At 42.4% G+C, this 14,504-nt stretch overlaps 1 protein-coding gene across 1 annotated transcript in view; it reads right to left on the bottom strand.

Annotated features, from left to right (window-relative positions):
• The window catches only part of CDC20B (cell division cycle 20B), a 78,933-nt gene extending 78,800 nt beyond the window's left edge, over positions 1–133 (bottom strand). The window contains exon 1 of the mRNA XM_025196143.1: positions 130–133. Coding sequence (XP_025051928.1) covers positions 130–133 — 4 coding nt within the window. The remainder of the gene's footprint in view (positions 1–129) is intronic.
• Positions 134–14,504: the final 14,371 nt, after the last annotated feature.

A 14,504-nucleotide genomic window follows, 5' to 3' on the forward strand; every position in this document is an offset into this window, starting at 1 on the left:
GGGCTGTGCGCTGCCCCCCGGGCCCGCGCCCCGAGCCTGCCCCGCGCGGGAGCCAGCGGGCGCGGGTCCGCTCCCCCTGCAGCTTCTCTCCGCACCCCCTCCCCAAGCTGCCCCAGCCATCACACGTACGCATGTCCTTGCACACACACACGTATGCACACATATATACGTAGACACATCTGCATGCACGTATATACGCACATACAGATATATACATATATACATGTATACATGCATATATACACACATGTGTACACATACATACACATATGCATGCACACATACACATGCATATGCATACATATATACTTACACATGTATACACACATATACATACAAATATATGCATATATATACATATACATCTATACATGTACACATATACATGCACACATACACATATATGCATACATATATATTCATACACACATGTATACGCATATATACATACACATAGGCATGCACACATACACATACATATATACATACAGATACACATATCCACACATACGCCTGACTACATATATACACATGCATACTTATACATGCATACACACACATATATACATACACACAATTTGCACTTCAGGTCAAACTTCTGGGGAGATCGGGGAAGAAAAGGACGGATTTGACAAGAACACTGGTATGGGGCAAAAGACATTAGGCAACATTTCCAACATGCTTGTTCCCCCCTGATTCACAGCTTTGCGTGCAAGGTCATCACCACCTTTGTGTTCTCTAACAAGGATACATTTAGGGAAGGAAATGGACCCATTTCACCCCAAACTAGTGGGTATAACCAAGTCCTCCCCTCTCCCTAGAAATGTAAAAATCTTCTTTACCTACTTCATGCTTAATATGTTCATTGCTATAGCAATGTGTATTGATTAGCACAATCTATGTTGTCCTTAGCACAATCTCATCTGGCAAACACAACACTATATCTGGTTTCTCTAAAGCTGTAACAAGAATGCAGTGTAGCATGGAATTTTTTAAAAAGAGGCCAGTACTGTTTTGTGTATTATCCACATACAGCGGAGCTAAAAACATTGCTGTCAAAGACAACAGTAAGTGCACAGTGTAAAAATATTTCACTGATTCCACTTAAACTTAGTGAAAATATTCAGGTTGCAAGGGTGCACTAAATAATACAACTAAACTGCAGCCATCTCCAAGCAGTTGAGTACCTCAGGGGTTGCTGCTAGCCAAAGATAGGTAGTGGCTTGTGTTGGTAATGTTCACTGCCCACCAGGACTGGGAGGCATCTCAGTGCTTTTATATTATCAGGATGCTTTGGTGTCCTTCTAAGTAGGAAGTTCAGGGCAGAGTTTCAATTTTTCCTCATTTCAGAACTGCTCACTTCTAGGTTTCTTTCACCTTTGTCAGAAACAGGCTAATGGACTAGAATGCCCATTGATCTGATCTTGTACATCACAACTTCTGTCCCTAAAAATGTACCTCAAAAGCTGAGGGCCCAAACCAGTCATGAGGACTAGGAGTGAAATCTGACCTCAGTAATTTCAGTAGGACCATAATTTAACTCCACAAGAAAGAGCAAGCAAAAACTACTATGTCTATTTCATTCTTGTATAAATCCATGATACGGGGTCAAGAGCAAGAAGACAAGAAAAAGAGGAGAAATTTAAAAACCATGCCCATGCCCAGATAAATAAACTTTCAGTCTATAGATGCACTGGTTCATGGGAAGGACAGAAGAAACTTCACAGCAAATAGATTATGTATTATGTGATCTCTGCAGTGTACACCTCCAGGGAATTGTGCATGCCTCCTAATTGCCAAGTTCTGCACAGAAAAGTTAAGGAAGGATCTGATATAAAAGTTTTTTTTGGGGGGAGAGAGGGGAGCAGAGTTTAGTTTAAATGGGAAAGCTTTTGTGTTGAAAATACTTTTCAATAAATGTTTTATTTTGCAGTTGTTTTTTTTTTCAAAATTAATTTTTATTAGGAAATAATAGAATCATAGAAAAGTAGGACTGGAAAGGACCTCAGGAGATCATTTAGTCCTGCATCCTGATCAAAGCAGGATAATCTGTATCTGAACCATCTCATCCAAGTGGTTGTCTAATCCAGAGGTATAACCTTAAATATTGGTACCTGGGAGCAGAGTGGGGAAGAGCTAACACTTACTTCCTCTTGCAGGGGCTGCAACAGTGACAGGTGCTGCTGCTGCCTCAGGGCAAGCACCCCCAATATGGCTATGGTGGCAGCACAGGCACCCTCTGAATCATATCCCAGTCACCTTTACCTCCCTGCAAAGGTTACACTACTGGTCTAACCTAGTCGTAAAAACTTCCAAGAGTGGAGATTGCACAGCCTTTTTAAGTAATCTGTTCAGTGCTTCTCTGCCATTGTAGTTAGAAAGTTCTTCCTGATATCCAACCTAAATTTCCCATATTGCAATTTAAGATCATTACTTCTTGTTCTGCCTCCAGATGATGATGATAATGAGGATAAACAAAATAACAGCAAACAACCCACCAGAAACAACAATAGGCTCCCAAGGTGACACATTGTTCACCTGAACATACACCCCAGATGTATATTCTAAATCTTGAGATGTATATACTTAGGAATTTGGGGGAGTATAGACATTAGGCCACTTCTTGGCCTCTAGAAGGCTCAGATCAAGTGTAGTCTCTTTTAGATAGTGCTGTGACTGACACTGTGCCTACTTCTGGAGTACACCTGGCCTCGAGGCTGAGGTGAGTCCCAATGAAGGGGCAGGAGCAGGCCTGACCCACCTGGCCCCACAGCCTCCATCTAGCAGGCAGCGCTGCAGGCAGGCAGGCACGGCTCCACGCTGCTGCTGCTCAGGTGAGTGGGGCACCGGGGCTTCCCGCTGCCAAGCCATGCCCACTGCACCTGGGGCCGTATGGCTAGGGCTGGGGAGCTGGGCCCATCCTCTACTGTGTACGGAGCAGCACAGGTAGGCCATGGAGTTTTTATAGCAGGCTAGGGGTGGGGGGGCCTCAAAAAGAAAAAAAGGTTGAGAACCCCTGTTTTGGAGTTTGGTGCCCAAAAACTGGACACACGTGAGGCAGCACCAGGGTTTAATAGGGTGGAAGAATATTTTTTCAGTATTTTTAAATTGCTCCTAAATTGTGGAGTTTTGTTACCTTTCACCTAGCAAATGTCAGGAAACATGCACAGTATTGAATATTAAGTTTGCTTTGCTTGCTCAGTTCCATTTTCTGCTGTTAGAAAACAGTAAGGAAGTGTTGCAATGGTACTTTGATGTGTTAACACTTAAAAATGCAAATGCTATTTAGTAAATATGAAAAGTAATACTTTTTCACACTTCCTTACCATTTCCCAATATTTTCCCAATTGGAAAACATTAATAAAGTATGAAAAGTAGATTTTCCCAACTGAAAAAGTTGGGAAATAGTGAGAAAAAAAGTGATATTAAGGCTGGGGAGGAAACAGTTTCCCATTATTTTCAAAATTTCCTGTGGAAAAATCAGAATGTCCTGATAGTAAAATGTTGAAAAGAAATATTATCTGCAACATTTTCACAGGAAAATCCTGGTTCCCAAACACCTCTTTTTGTGTGGATGCACTGCTATGCACTTGATACCTAGTATAGGGCATTCTGCATGCAGGGTTGTAAAGAGGAAATATTGCTAAAACTTTAACTTTGAGTATTGTAATACCCCACAATACAAGTACAAAATATTTTCTTCTTGCTGATACTGAGTATAATTTTATTTCTGCTTATTTTATTTCTAGCACATCTTTTATCATATGCATGAAATCAAGGGACACTCAAAATGCACAGTTTAAGTCATTCAAGATGGTTTAAAATAATTTTTAAAACAAATAAAACACTACAGTTTGTAAGAGTTTCAACCACAAAAGATTTTATTTGTAACACTTCAGACGTTCGTTTAACTGAATATATTGAGTTCCTCATACAATACTCTTCAGTAAACATTGTCCGATAATGTTACAGTGCAAACAAATTGGCCAACAATAAATGTTGGCATGCTTTACACCATTGGCATTCAGTACAGATTATGAATCAGCAATAGCCAAAGTTTACTTGACTATTAAATCTGTGCATCAGATTGTGAACCTCTTGTTCACATCAATAAAAGCCACTGACAGGAGTAGCCCCACTGAAATAAATTTTTAAAAGATTATTTGCGTGACTGACTCACTCAATGGTGTGAGCAAAAGGGTGTGCAATCTGGCCCTTTATGAGCTGTTTTTCAGTACATTTGAAACTGAAACTGAGTAAGAGCTTAAAGTAACGGTATTAGCCTTAGTCTTTTCAATTGAATGAGTATCCATTATACCTTCATTTGCAGATTTTTTAAAATTCTCAGCATTGGCCTAACTCTGCTTTTATTAATCCCACGCAATGACTTCCCTTTCCTACTTTAATATTGAAAACAGGTATATTTCATCACAGCAAAATGATCTTAATTACAGTCCAAAACTAATACTGTTCATTTAAGTCGTCACAAAATATAAGTTCAATAAATAAATAACCCTTCTGAAAAAGAAATGTAAAAATTATGCATGTATATACTAAAGACCTACATACAAACTCACGTCCATGAATTTACCACATTTTATCAAGTATGGAAATGTATACACGTTATTACATGCATGTATAGCTTATTTTTAAAACACCAAATATTAATTAATTTTTAGAATCCCATTGTCTAGTGATAAATATGTTAATTATTGTTATTGTTTATTATTGTTTCAATTATTTGTATTGCATAAGTGGCCATAGGCTTCAGTAAGAAGACTGTTGTTCATGCATTTATTCACTCTTATCATTAAAAGGGTCCCCCACTCTGCCACGCTGAACTTACAGTCTATGTGTATGGCAAGAGAAAAGAAGTGAATACCACAAACAGAAAGAAGGAGCACAATAAACAATGTGGCAATTATAGTTAGTGTTACCACCAGAATTATGTTTAGTGGCATAGTGTTGCAGTATAACCTCATAAATCCTGCATGCTCAGAACTGAGCACCTGCTGGAAATTTGAAAATTCTGTTTTTTTTAAACCAGAGTGGTGGCCATATGTGGAGTGGCAGCACGGGGTGGTGGATGGTGTTGGCAGCCATTGCGTGCAAGCTTCCTCCTCCGCATCCAGGGAAGCAGAGGGGGAAGCTTAAAAAGTGCCGGATTTTTGAGAATTCCTGATTTTTTATATCTGGATTTCATAGATTTCATAGACATTAGGGCTGGAAGGGACCTCGGAAGATCATCGAGTTCAGCCCCCTGCCCCAGGGGCAGGAAGTCATCTGGGGTCACAGGATCCCAGCAAGATAAGCATCCAATTTTCTCTTGAAGGTGTTCAGTGTCGGTGCTTGAACCACCTCCGATGGCAGGCTATTCCAGACCTTGGGGGCTCAGACAGTAAAGAAATTCTTCCTTATGGCCAGCCTGAAACGGTCTTGCAGTAATTTATAACCATTCGACCTCATCATCCCTTGGGGCACTCTGGTGAACAAATGTTCCCCCAGATACTGGTGGTCACCCCTGATAAACTTATAGGTGGCCATCAGATCACCCCTGAGCCTGCGTTTTTTCAGGCTGAAGAGTCCCATAGCTCTCAACCTGTTGTCATAAGGTCTGTTTTCCTGACCTCTGATCATGCGCGTGGCTCTTCTCTGGACTCTCTGAAGCTTCTCCACATTCTTTTTGAATTGTGGAGCCCAAAACTGGACACAGTACTCCAGCTGGGGCCTCAACAAGGCCAAGTATAATGGGAGAATGATGTCCTGGGATTTGCTTGAGAAGCATCTATGGATGCAAGCCAGTGTTTTGCTTACTTTACTAGCAGCAGCATCACATTAAAGGCTCATGTTCATCTTGTGGTCAATCGTGACCCCCAAGTCCCTTTCATCCATAGTGCTAGCCAGCATAGCACTGCTGAGCCTATAAGGATGCTGCAGGTTTTTCCTCCCAAGGTGGAGAACCTAGCATTTTTCTGTGTTAAACACCATCAGGTTCTCATCCACCCATTTCCTGAGCCTGTTGAGGTCAGCCTGGATTGCCCTCCTGTCCTCAGGTGTGGATGCTTTACCCCAAAGTTTGGTATCATTGGTGAACTTGGCCAGTTCGCTTCTGACTCCAATGTCCACATCATTAATGAAGATGTTGAACAGTACAGGTCCAAGGACAGAGCCTTGAGGGACCTCACTGGTCACAGGGCACCGTGACAATTGACTTCCATCAACCACCACCCTCTAGGTCCGACCACGGAGCCAATTCCCCAGCCAGCGGATCATGGTGGACCCGAAGCTGCAGTTGGCCAGTCTTGCCAAGAGGTGATCATAGGATACCAGATTGAAGGTTTTTTTAAAGTCAGGATATATGACATTAATCTCCTTTCCCTTGTCCAGGTGATAGGTCACGTGGTCATAAAAGGAAATAAGATTGGGCAAGCAAGACCTACCCGCAACAAACCCGTGCAACTATCCCTCAGGATGTTGCCATAGGCCAGTCCATTAAGAATGGCCTCTTTGAGGTTATACTGTAGAAGCAGTGTTTGTTTCACGCTAACCTGACAATGGCACTCATCACTGCTATAGGTCATGAGTGAGTTTCAAGAGATTTCAAAGGGAATAAGGTAGTGGATGTAGGACTTTTATGGAAAGTTCCTTCCATGCATACTGGGTGACAGAGGAGAAAGAATGCTAAAGCACTACCCTTTACCAGTTTCTCTTAAGAATATTTAGATCTTGAAATCAAGTTAACAAGTAAACCACAGAAAAAAGAACCCTAACACCAGAATTAGGTCTTCTGTGTTGTTGTGAAATATGGATTTCTTTTACGTGGTAAGAACAATGTGCATGTTCATGTGTCAGTGCTGTAAGATTTATGAAGCTCTTTCATGCTCATTTCCTCGTTTAAGTGCCGAGAGTTTTGTAAATGGAGCACTATGTTGTCGCCTAGGAACCTTAACTGAATTTAGAAATAAAGTATGTTGTTTTAGAATAGCAGTTAAGGTTTGAACACATTGTCTTCATAATAACCCTCCCCAGCACTGGTTAACACAGGGCACTAAACTATTGAACTGCTTTCCTGTGCACGTATTTTCATTGTATGTTTCTTTTTAATTGAGGATCTTCCTCCTTCCTCCTCTTTCTCTTCCCTCCTCCTCCCCCGCCCACCTCCCCCGCCAGCGCGCACACACACACACACACACACACACACACACTGAGTCTTCCTACAGTTACAGACAGGTTATTTGACCATTTCCAAGCCCTTTCTGGTTCCTCAAAAAACTTGGCCCGATAGGACAACAACCATGACCAGATTTACCATATTTAAATTGTCCAGGCCTCCTTACTCAGAAAAGCTGTCCCTTCTTCTCTTATCCCTTTCTTCCTCCACCATCTCTCCTGTCTTATTGGAAGCTGTGAAATGCTCACTATCTTTCAGAGTCAGGTCATTTATTTAAGTGAATAAATCTAGATGTGGGTTCCTAATTTTAGGCAGCTAAGTTTGAGCTGCTTGGTATTCACTTCTGCACCCTGTGTTTCCTGTATATATAATATGGATGATACTGTACATACCCCTCTGTGAGGTAGTTTAAGATCTTCATGTGGAAAGGACATTAGCAGAGACCATTCGCCACAGCAGATAGAGCTTCTCTGTGACATCTCCGTGCGCTGGGGTTCTGCATGCCATCGTGTGTACAACATCACTGTGGAGATTGGTTACTCCTTGGGTCTTTCTCAGTGACAAGTTTCTCTATAGCCCTATTACTTGACTCATGTTCCCTGCAATCCTCATTTTCCTAATGACAGAAGATTTGCCTTTTATCATTCATTATTCACATTATGTTTGTATTTTAAAAGCAGCATCATTAAAATGAAACAAAAAAAAAACTCTTAACAAAAACCATATAGCATAGTTTAGAATCCGTTAGATTATGAACTTTGACCTGACAGATATAGGCGACCTTGCTCAGGTCTCTTCACAACACCCTGAGTAGGAGTTCAATTCAAAGATAGTTCATGCTGTGTTCAGCTAATCACCACCGGTGTCCACATGGGGGCCTGCTACAACCTCAGTATAGTTTTGATGAATCCCGAAGCTACTTTAAACTTCTTCCTGGTTCAAGTTAAATCAGAGTCCTCCAGCATCCCAGCATTTTGCAGCCAGCCCTGGGCTGGGCTGTGCTGTCTGCTCCAAAGAGAAGGACTGGCCCTGTACCTCCACTCCCTAGCCAGAGCAGTGAGGGCTGGCTCACTGACCCCCTCCCTCCCGCAAGCAAACCCCTGCTGGGGCCGGGGGAGGGGGGTTAAACTTATTTCCCCCAAGTACAGAGCTGCCCTGCCCTGCTTACTTAGTGCTAGTTGTGACTGTGGACTACAGATCCGGGAGGCACCTGGAAGCAGGAAGAGAAAGTGATGAGCAACCCTCCAGAGTCCTGCAGCTGTGAGTCTGGACTGCAAATCCCAGAGACCTTGGGAGCAGCAGTAAGAAGCAGCAAACACACAGCCCATGCTGGCTACATGCCAGAGAGCCATGCTTTAGCACCCCCTGGCATCTGGCTTGGGCCACTGCAGGCATGTGGCTGCATTTCCTGAATCAAAAGTGAATGTCCGTTCATTTGCTTATTGTTCCAATCTTAGCAGTTTAAACTAACTTGCAAAGACTGAATCAATTGAGCCTCAGTCTTTTTGACTGTCTGTTCTTAGCCCTCATGAGAAGGGAATGACAGAAAACTGACCCAAAGATCACAGAGGTAAACAGTACCTTTGCAACAATCCCTTCAGTGTTCCCCAAGCCTTACTAGAAGCAGTGACTAGTCAGATACTTAAATCACTTCAGTCAAAGTTAATTATCCTATCTGTTACATTGACTCAAATAATTTACAAACAATAATATTACTAATACAGAAAATAAAAATGCTTTTGCCAATACAATAAAAAAGTTTTCAAGTTCTCATTTTGCAGTAAGTTTTTGCAGCTGAGAAATAACCCCTGAAATACAAATTTGTTACTAGAAACACCACCAATTTGCATCAACTAACACTAGGTGGTGCTGATATGCTGTTTCCTACATGAATACTAAATTACTAGAAAGGAAGACAGATGTGTTCAGACTGCAGGTGTCACAAATGTAAATAAATAAAGCTGATATTTCTCAGTCATTATCTTAAAGGTTTTTAATACTCTTAAATGAGCATAAATCCTGTTCCCTTTTCTGCAAAATGCATTGTTGACTGAGGGATAATTCATTTAGATATATCTAGATTGGAGAATAAATGCCATTAATAGTAGTCTTCACTGAACCATCACTGAAGCAACAGTAAATAATTATATTTTAACACTGGTTTTGTTAGTAATGGGAGGATCATGGTGGAAGAGCTGGTCAAAGAAAATCACCTTGGATTTTCACAAGTTGCTTCAGTTTAAATGAACAAGAATAAACAAAAGTCAGTCTGTAACTAATTTTCACATTTTCAAAAGCATAAACTTTGATAAACTAAGGATACTAGTTAGTGAAGTCAACTGGACTGAAAAATAGAAAATAAGGGGTCACTTTCACCGATATTTAAGTGAAAAAACAGGCCTGCATGTTGTCAATAACATGAAGACTTAAGAACTGATTTGGAAAAAAAGAATGATTAAATGCATGGAGATAAATGGAAAATAAGATACAATGCAACATTGGTTTACCAAAGGCAGTTTGTTCCAGACTAATTGGTTATCTTTCTTCAATAAGATCATTCTTTTTCTACACAAAGGAATAGGAGTAGATCTCAACTATCTCCATTTCAGCGAAGCATATAGTACTACCTGGCACACTCTTAGTAAACCTGAAAAAGATGTGGATTAGTAGAAGCACTGTAAAGTATATAAGAAACTGGCTAAAAGGGAAATGACAATGATTTGTGCGGAAAGGGGAACTATTACATTAATGGAAGTTATTAATAGAGTTCTACAGAGATCACTCTTGGACCTGAGGTTATTTTAATACTATAAAACCATTTTTTTCATATAGAAATGGTTCTCACCCCCTTTATTTTGTAGAGGATTGGCAAATTAAGAATGAGCTACTCAGCTGATTGCTGCAGTTTTTATTTCAAAAGACTCTGATTCTCTAATCAGCTGGAGCTAACTGCCAGGAGAAGCACTGCCCTTTGAAATAAAACTTCAGCGAGAACTGGCACAACTCAATGATTCCACACAGTGTCTTACTGTTGCTGTAAACCCCACTGGCTTTATTTTTACATGGGCCAAACTTGCAGAGAATCTGGGTGCTTCCGTATTTTTGTTGATAATGTTGGTACAAAAATTAGGAAAGTGCTAGTAAGACTGAAACACACAATCAACACAGAAGAGGATTAAAGCAGACAGGAAGAACTGGATAACCTTGAGGGCCTGATAGATAGAAATGGGTTGAATTCAATAGTATAGCATCAAGCTCATGTGCTTAGGGCAGTGGTGTAACAGGTAGAGTCTTGCCTCACTCATGCAAAGCACTACTTTCAGGGGAGGTACTGGCACAGCCCAAAGGTCTAATTCCCATGCTGAACCCTGAATTCAGCAGCAAAAAAAGCAGCTGTGGGGGTAGACAAGAGAACTCCCTGGTTGCTGGCCATGCTGACACCTCTCCCTACAGTAACAGCATGGTGTGGGGAAATGCTAACAAGAGGACTCGTGCTCTTGCTCCCCACAGCCAGAGCCTCAGGCCCCACTGCCTCCATTCTGGTACCCTCTACTTCCATTCTCCTCCTTAGTCAACACCCAGGGTTCATGCCCTGCTCACTCACCCTAGTTAAGTTACCAACTTAGGGATAGATCTTCAAATTTACTTTGGTGTTATGATGCTGAGAATTTTAATGCCTAACTTTTAGGCATTTGGGCCCCAGAGGAGAATCCACGGTCTCAAGTTAGGCTCCTTATGCAATGCAGAGGGAGTAAAATGCCTCAGAATGAGATCTGCAACCACCCTACTAAGCAGGGAGTTGCTGAAACTACCATAAGGGAACACTGAAGAAAAGCAGTGTCTTAAGGCCCATCTGTCCTATGGGCTGAGGGCCCTAACCCAGGGCTGCAGAGAGGTACTTTAGTACATCATGGCAACAGCTTACCCAAGCAGGACAGGCCCAAGTGCACCCCACATACATAAAGACAAAGACAGACTCTAAACCCAGAGATATAATGGTGAGACCACTCCAAAGTTATCCCCAACAGCTAGCTCTCAAGCACACTGAAGGCTTGAGAAGGAGGCCCCTGAACATCCTCGCCATGCAGCAAGCTTCTGGATTTAGAGTGTGATTGAGGGCATGCATGGATGGAACATGGGAAGAATAGGCTTGGGACTGTCCTGGTTGGGGGACACTACTGCCATGGTATAAAGAAGCTCACTGTCAGATTAGAATTCATAACCTGAAACCCTCTCCTGGAGTGAGCCATCCAAGTGGATAAAGGAGCATGAGTGACTGTTTTCTTTTAACATACAGCAGCAGCAACAGGTGCATCCTCAACAAAAATGCAGCTGAGGCCTGAAGAGGCGTTGCCTATCTTTTATATAATAGCCTTTTTGTTAGAGCACTTCACCAGGAAGTGGAAGACATGAGTTAAATTTCCTCCTCAGCTAAAGAGGCTTAATTCCATACCTCACAGAAGAGTGTCTTAGCCACCAGGTTATAGGCTATTTTGGGAGAGGTAGGACCATTCACCCATCCTGTGGCGCCTCCCTCACTATGTAAAAAAGAATTCAAGAATCACTGGGTGACAGAGAGCATGACTTTCTAATATAGTAGACAGGGAACCTTCTGGAGAAGTGAAAGAGGTGGGTTTGAACCCCTTCAGCCTGAGGAGACCATTGAACCCAGGCCTCCCACAACTGTCCTAATCACCAAGTTATCAGACAAAAGGATGCCACCAGCATCACCATATTTCTCAATAATAGCTGGAGCCCGCAGAGCTGTCCCTTGGGGGGTGCGAATCAGGATGACCACCACAGGGTCCGCACTTTGTGGGGCCCCGTGGACAGTGCCATACAGGCCCCAAGAGCACCGCCACCTCATGCAGCTGCTGCGCATCACCCCGCCTCAGCCACTTGCCACCCCCGTCCCCCTGCCCCACCATCTCCAGCCACTTGCCATTCCCCCCCTGCCCGCACAGGCTGATATGCCCCGGACCCCTACGTTTGGCTCTGGGAGCCCGTGAGTTTTGCGTGGAACATAATTCTCACAGTGTGTGCTAGACTTGCTCAGGGGTCTCTCAAGAGTTTTAGACAGAAGAATGCCTAATTTGTGAATCATGATCAGGTTTAAGTGCAACTGTTCACCCATGCCAAGATGGAAGCAATTCTGGTCATGCACAGAAGCAGAACTTTAAATACTAATAGACTGTAGTGCTAACTTCACCCACTAATGTCTGATATGTAGTTGCTAGAAAAATCCTGAGGTATGTGGCCAGAATCAGCATTCTGTTTTACCAGTGTAGATGCATGAACACTTAAGAATGCTAAGTTCACTTTTACCTGTTATTTCTGTTGTTCCTATGTTCAGTACCCATCTCCTTACTCTCATTCTTCCTTCCTCATTTCCCTCACCTCATCTATTCAGCTATGTCACCATTGTGATCTTGTCTGAGCTCATTAGAACATTCTCCATTGTATGATTTTCTTATGTGTTAGTAGCAAGTGAATGTGACTGTAGAAGGAAAGTGAAAACAGTTCTTTTTATCATTCACATCTCTACATTGGTTTCTAATGGTTTTAGGGCAGGGGTAGGCAAAATACAACCCATGGGCCAAAATCCAGCCTGCCAATTGATTGTATCCAGCCAGCAGCTGCCCCCATGACACTATACATGGGGCCAAGCCCCGGCCACTCCTGCCCACACCCACTGCGCCATGACCTGCATGGCACCACTGTAGCCCTGGCCCTAGCCCCAGCCAGAACTCACAGCTTTCCAGAGGGGCTGCTCTCACTGCTGCTGCAGCCACCTGGGTACTGCTTGGTTCCCACACCTCCAGTGGCTCCAACTCCTCCTCCTGCCCTAGCTGCACCTCTCTGGGCAACAAGTAGTGTGGGGAAGTGGTGGTGTCCATGGGAGTGTGTGCTGGGTACCACATGCCCAGCCAGGTGGTGAGGAAACTGCAACCAGGCTGCTCCTGCCCTAGTGTGCTAGCCTCCAGTTCCAGCTCCCCACATTACCCCACATACCATCCCTCCACACACCCTCAAACACCCCCCTCAACAAACACCCATACACACACTGTATAAAAGTAAGACTTTATTTGGATCTCTTATGTAATTGCCTCTATATACACAAAAAAACAAATTGGGACAAAAATTATTTTTTGAAATAAAATTAAAATATGTTACAGTAAATGTTTGATTTATTTTTTAGTATACAATTTGTTTTTTTAATCTATAATTTATTAAAATATCTTCTGGAAGATTTTATGTGTACAGACCTCAACAGCTCACCAAAACTTGTTAAGTAGTCTACCTGCCAGAATAATTGCCCACTTCTGCTTTAGAGGAATCGCATAGAAAATAACAATCCCCTTACAGCAAGATGTGTATACTGACTTTGATATCTTGAAGAATTCATATGACACCACTGTTTCTCAACTATGTGAGCAGTGAAAAGAACAAGATACCCTATTTTTATTCCAGTGAATAGAAAATGGAAAAATCTTTTAATGACTTTTAACCTGCTCACAGTGTTGGAAATGTAATTAGGTTCCTAAAATGCATTCAGTAAATATTATCCATGCTCTCATTATAACCCTGCAAATTATGCACATAGATACTCAGTGCAACCAACCAATAATTGCTACCTTTATTTCCTCCTAGTCAGCCACAGCCCTTGTAGATAACCTCCTTTCTTTCATCTAAATGCAGTCTTATTAGGTCAGCACTGATTTCTGACTGTATGTGTGTACAGTGGCCAGCACAAAATAGCCCTATCATGACTGGAGGCTTTGGCTATTCCTGTGGTATAAATAAATACTGATAATATGAAAGAAGCATCTGCTCTACAGAGTGTTCCTTTCTTGCAGTTGGATTAATCCAGGGGCAGACAATTTTTTTTGACTGGAGGGCTGCTTAATGAGTTTTGGTGAGCGGTCAAGGGCCACATGGGTAGCCCTGCCCTTTTACAGGTGTCCTACCCCTGGTCACCATCTTGGGACCAGAAGTCCCACCTCCTAACCTCTGACCTTTGCCACCAGAAGTCCCTCCCCTTGCCCCTGAAAGTACTCCTTTTGGCAAGGGGTTTTGCCATCTTGGAACCAGAAAAAAAACAAATTATATTCTAAATATCAAACATCTACTACAGCATACATTTATTTGATTTTAAAAATATTTTTGTCCTTTTACATGTGTTTGCATGGTGTACATAGAGGTGATTGCATAATAGCTTAAAATGAAGTCTTACTCTTGCATATTGTGGGGGGTGTGGAGGGGTATAGGGGGTGCGGGTGGGTAAGTATAGGTTTGTGGGGGGTTGTGGGTGTGTGTGTGGGTATGTGTGTAT

The sequence above is a fragment of the Alligator sinensis genome, unplaced genomic scaffold (assembly GCF_000455745.1).
Source record: "Alligator sinensis unplaced genomic scaffold, ASM45574v1 scaffold573_1, whole genome shotgun sequence".
Taxonomy (NCBI): Eukaryota; Metazoa; Chordata; order Crocodylia; family Alligatoridae; genus Alligator; species Alligator sinensis.